Here is a 6,081-nt window from a genome sequence, read left to right as displayed (position 1 = left end):
GAGTGGAGATCCCAATTTCTAAAATAAAAATGAGAAAAATTTAGTGGTCTTGTCGACATGTTCTTTCGGTTGGAATTTTGATGGAACTGGGACGAGGAAACAAAAAAGTAGAAGAGATTTTGTAACAAGTATGAGGATGGAAGAAAAACTATGTGAAGATAAATGTTTACTACATTCACATATTATTGGATTGTAATGATTGTAAATAAAGTCTTACATTAAAAATATATGGAAATGATCATGAACTTATAAGGGAAAGATATCTCCACTGGTATGAGGTCTTTTGAATAGAGTCTAAAAATAAAACTATGAGAGCTTAAGGTCAAAGTAGACAATATTATATCATTGTGGAAATATAGAATTATGGTCTAATTGAGTCATGTGAGTGGAATAAGTCCTAGTAAATCACGTGAACCAAGGGATAAGATTTTTGAGTAGAATCTAAAAATAAAACCTTATTATTATAAAAATATTTTAATTCTTTTCATCCTAACACTTTCTAAAAAATAATTCAATATTAATATAATAGTTTAATAATTGATATATTATATTTTATCTTTATTTGATGTTGATGCATAACCTAATGCAATACTTTTCCTTTCTTTGAATTTAAGATCGGACGAAATTTATTTATGATAGGACGGAGTTAAATGGGAACATATTAAATTTGTTTTCAATCTTTCAAGGTCCCAGGAGGGACATGATTTGTCTGAGTGGCAGTCAACCATTTGAGTAAGTAGATTCAATTTTTTACCCCTAAATTGTTTGATTGAGTTATATTTTTTTGGGAAATCATGAGACTGCATCAGATTCCCTTATAACTATTTCAGATCAAGTTCACTAATGGTTGAAAAACTTAATTTGAATTGCTTTTGACCTGCAGAGAGATGGCGAATTGGAGAAGTCTAGACCTCGGAGGATCTATCATGGACAGTTTGTGGCAGAGTTCAGAGGTCGATAGAGGATCATTTACACATGGAAGAATTTACATATAACTATAACCGCCATCCATCCATCCATTCGGAGGATTTTAGGATTAATTGGATTGTAAAAATTAGATATTTAGATTCCTAAAAAATAAATACTCCATTTGAAGATCTTTATTAGAGATGGTGCGATCGTTGGTGTTGTGGGATGAGATTGGTAAATAACAATTGTTAGTTCCTTATTATGTTTAATTATCAAGAGGTCGTTGATTGCTAAAAGTCATTAAAAGAGTTGTACAGGTTGGAGGCATTGTAACCACCATAGATTGTGGTCAGTATTCCCATGTGCCACATGCTCTTAAGCACTGTGCAACTCTAACTTAAAAAACAAAAAACTCTGGGCAAATTGGTCTGACCATGCCATCTAAACGATCACATTAGTCTTCGGCAAAAACTTCATGGATTTGATCAAGATGTCAAAATTAAGAAAATAAAAAGGACTACAATGAACGTGGACGTCTACTCGAAATTATTTTATAACCATTAACGACGTGATGCAGGGATTAACAAATAATTCATCACAAATTATTCGGAATTAAACTAGTAATTAATTAGTAGCGTACATACACGTCCCACTCCAAGATGGCGTCGCCGTTGGTGGCATTTAAGGCGTAGGTCTTCACGAGGGCGTATCCCCGGGCCCACCGGAAGGCCCCGCTGCCTCCAACCACCGGCAGCTCCCTCACTGGCGCCAGCACGGCGTCCCGCGATAGGACCATCAGCGTGCTGCCGCTGTGCCGCCCCTCCGTGAACACGAGACTCGTCGTCAGCAGCAGCGCCGGATCGGTGGGGCCTTGCGAGGCCAGGACGTAGAGGCCCTGCGCGCGCCCCACGAGCTTCGACTCCGACAGGTTCGGCCCCTCCGTCAGCGGGTCGTCGATCACCACCACGTCTCCGAAATTGAAGAGCGAGGGCGGTCCCGTACTGGCGGCCGGCTTGGGGGCCGACGCGACCAGGACTGCGGTGGCGTTGGGGCTGCTGAGGATGTCGTGGAGGTAGAAGTGGAGGTGGACGCTACTGTGCTTAGCCAGTGCTGCTATGGCCATGGAGGCGAAGAGCAGGAAGAGCTTGGGCAATGGCGGAGAAGCCATGGCAGATGCTTATCCATGAGGACCTGGTGCTTGCGATTTTATAGGAAATGTCAACTTTGGCTCTTGGGGCTACTAAAAATGTGTCTTCATTTATATTAATAAAAAAAATATTAAATAAGATAACATCGTGGGTATGAGTAATAATTTGACGTTCTTCCAACTGTATATTTTAGTCTCCTGATGTAATGACTAGCATATGAATAGCACATGAAGTGTTCTTATTATGCGATTTAAGGTTTGAATTTTAATAAAATCGAGATAAACATCTTCTTTATGTGTTGGTCATTGTTCTAAAATTGAGTAGTCATCTGTAATTTATCTCCTCCGTGTTGATTTTGAAATAAATTAGCGGGGACGTTGAGGACAAACGTATTCGTCTTTTGTCACCATATAACTCCGGAAATATGAATAAAAATATTAGTATGGAAAAAGATAATATTTTATATTCAATATTTAAAAGACAATGGAAGAAATGACCCCGGGCTACGGGGAAGCAGCAGAGACGTTTGAATAATTCTCAAATATCTATGGTTCTATTCACTGTGGCAGACTATTAGAATTTTCCTTTAATTGGAGGACAAATATTAGATCTAAAAGTTCATAATAACTGCAAGTCGCATGTCACCAAGAAGCAGAATAATAACTTTAGTGTGAGCATGACAACACATTTAATGACTCGGTCCCGTGGAGTACTAAGAAAATTCTAATACGAGGAGCATTCAAGTCTCGTGGAGTTTGACTAAGGGTAGCTAAATTGGTTAAGTAGCTTGAGATCTATGGGAGATTGAAGAAAGATAGAATTCAAAAGATTGTGGGTCAATTAGGAGCATTGAGTGTTGATGGTAGCTGGATGAATGCAAATTATGTAGGTGAAGTATAGAGGATGACATATGGAATGAACCAAGGTTTGATGTATACAAGTAATCTATAGCTGGTTGGAGAAGATTTTGTTGGTAAAGTTTGTGGCAAGTAAGATCTTGTTTAAGCTATTAGAGTTGAGAGACTTGCATCCTTGGGAGAGATAGATCTCAACTTGAACAAAGGCTCGAACATGAGGATGATTACAGCAGGTGCTCTAGTTGAAATTTGGATGATAGGCCAACTAATTTTTTATTTAACAGTTAAAGAGAATCAAGATATATAAACAATGATAATGCCAATAAGAAATTCATGAAAACCCCAAAGATCAAGGAGAACATGAATGAGAATGGGAAAAATATCTTAGTCTACCACTAAAAAAAAATACAATTTTACCGATGGAATTACCGACGAGATTTATTATCTGTTGGTAATATTTAGATTTACCGACGGAAATAATTTTCCGTCGGTAAACACGCCTAAAAAAACCTTAGCGGCCCTTCCCTTTCTTTCCACGTGCGCGGACGACGACGGGTTCTCCTCCGATTCGCGATTCGCCGGTAAGACGAATCTCCCCGTCACTTTCCTCTTTCCTCTTCCCTCGGTGGTTGTTGTGCTAGCCGCCAGCGGCCCGCTGGCCGCTGTGCCTGCCGCCAGCGGCCCGCTGGCCGGTGTGTCGAATGCTGGTGAGATATGTTATTTTTTGTACTAGTTATTTGTTTGAAAAATTTTGTACTTAATTATTTTTTATTTTGTAAACAGATAATATTTGCTATTCTTCTTCGGTTGACCTACACATCTTCAGGTATAATTTAGTAAATTGTATTTTATATTATTTAGCGTGGTTTAATTTAGATTTATGTTATGTTCGTGTATTAATCTGTAACATAATATAGTTATTTTGTTTGTTTTGTGTTTGTACATTAATATTTGCTAATTTCTAATTCTCAATTTATTAGTTTAAGGTAATAATGTCTATGAACAAAGCTTGGATGAAAAAGGATTTATTAGAGATGATTTTATTGCTGAAATTGAAGAATTTGTCAACTTTACTTTTGTTCCTCTAGCAATGCAGATTTTATTTAATTGCTATTTTCATTGAGCATGCATGGTTTTCCTTAAACTTCCAGTTTTAGTTTGTTGAGTACCCAGTTTAAGTTGTTATATGTATATGCAAATTTTTTGGTAAAGCTTTGTATATAGATTTTTATTAAGCTAGTATGTAGATTTTTGTTAAGCTTGTATGCAGATTTCTATTAAGATAGTATGCAGATTTTTGTTAAGCATTAGTGCAGATTTTTACTAAGTATTAGTGCAGATTTTGTTAAGTATCATAGTGCAGATCTTGTTAAGTATTACAGTATTTTGAGCTTAAGAAAAGTATAAGAAAGATAAAGAAAAGAAAGAAAAAGGCCAAGGCCTTAAGTAGATCCCAAAGTCAAGACTTTAGGGATTTTGGCACACAAGGTGTTTGTTAAAATGTCGAGGCATTATATATTAGAAGTAATAAAAGATAACAAGTATTTTATTTTTTAAAGAAGCTAGTACCCGACTTCTGAGGTTGTCGTTAAATAAATCCAGGTGATCAATTCCGAGGTCTTGGCCCTGGTAAGACCGAGGTCTTTACCCTCGTAGGACTGGTGGCTCGCTACCCCAGTTTCTATTAGGGAGCGCGCTTTGGTACTACGCCTGGGCCCAAGAAGAGATTGATTATTATTTTGAAGTATTAAAGTATAAGTTTTTAAACAAGTGAAATAAGATTCAGAAAGTGTTTAAAATTCAGCAAGTTTATTTTTCTTTTATGCTAGCATGTTTGTTTAGATTTGCTTTACATGTTTAGGATTTCAGTATGCTTTGTTTCCTTTGCTGTTAGATGAGCATGAGTAGTATCTTCTTTTGAGCATTCAGGTTCTAGATTTCTTTCAGCTTACATGCATACTCGAGTTTTTGTGAGTTAGATAGCGCTTACTAAGCAATTTTGCTTATAGTTGCATTTCCTCTTACTACAGATAAAGGAAAGGAAAAGCTATAGCGAAGGAAGGCGACAAGAAGGTGCGGATGGATGTGTGATGCCTGGATTATAGAAGCCTTGAGATTTAGCATAAGAATTTATTAAGATTGCCATGTATTTTGAATTCTTTCATTTAAATTGTTATGCACATTAGACCTATTATCTGAGTTGTATAATGATTGCATGCATGTTCAGATTAATACATATATTTTAGCATGATTAGATTGATGTATAGTTTTAGTTGTGTTCATATGCTAGAGTAGAATGTAGAGATAAGTGTTTATGTTTTCCGCTGCTATCAGTTGCATGTTTAGAGAGTTTATGTATTGATCTTTACATGCGAACAACTCTAATTAAGTAAAGTTAGTAGTCTAGTAGCGCTCCACCCTCACAGACCAGTAGTGAGAAGGGTGGGGTGCTACATAAAGTGTCCGTGCAATCTAAAAAATGTCAAAATAGAGCTTTTCGTGATAAAGATACTGTAAAAATGTATATATGTAGGAATGATTTTCTGTCAAATTACTATAATTGGTATTGTCACGGAGAACCTTATTTGTATGAACCAATTGGGCCTTCCGGTGGTTCATCATCTGGCACAACTTTTACTGCGCATGACTCATCAACTTATGATATTGGAATGCAATCAATGGTTCATGATGCAATGAATGTCGCAGTTGATTATTCCAATATAAACGAAAGACCTGCACCTGAATATCAGTAGCTATATGTAATGTTAAAGGCTAGTGAAAGAGAAGTGTGGGAAGGCATTCCCTTAGATTACTCGCAATTATCAGCTACTGCAAGGTTATCGAATATGAAAGCAGAACATTAATTTTCTGAAAGATGTTATGATGATATATGTCAATTGATATCAGAGTTGCTTCCTGCTGACAACATAATGACAAATAATTTTTACAATACCAAGAAATTGGCTAGAGGTTTAGGTTTGCCTGTAGAGAAGATTGATTGTTGTGTAAACAACTGCATGATATTTTGGAATGAAGATAGTGAACTGAGTGAATGCAAAATATGTACTCACCCTCGTTATAAGAATGGTACTTGCATACTAGGGAAGAAGAAGAAAAATATTACTTGGACAGTGATGTATTACTTTTCTTTGACTGCTAGACTTCAA

At 36.6% G+C, this 6,081-nt stretch overlaps 1 protein-coding gene across 1 annotated transcript; it reads right to left on the bottom strand.

Moving 5' to 3' along the window:
* Nucleotides 1-1,446: 1,446 nt before the first annotated feature.
* LOC122011590 (pterocarpan synthase 1-like) lies at nucleotides 1,447-2,131 on the bottom strand. Its single transcript, XM_042567971.1, has one exon. The coding sequence runs from the start codon at nucleotides 2,075-2,077 to the stop codon at nucleotides 1,538-1,540; it is 540 nt and encodes a 179-aa protein (XP_042423905.1). The 5' UTR covers nucleotides 2,078-2,131; the 3' UTR covers nucleotides 1,447-1,537.
* Between the last annotated feature and the right edge of the window lie 3,950 nt (nucleotides 2,132-6,081).

This window comes from Zingiber officinale, chromosome 8A (genome assembly GCF_018446385.1).
Source record: "Zingiber officinale cultivar Zhangliang chromosome 8A, Zo_v1.1, whole genome shotgun sequence".
Taxonomy (NCBI): Eukaryota; Viridiplantae; Streptophyta; class Magnoliopsida; order Zingiberales; family Zingiberaceae; genus Zingiber; species Zingiber officinale.
This window is presented reverse-complemented; position numbering and strand designations above follow the sequence as displayed.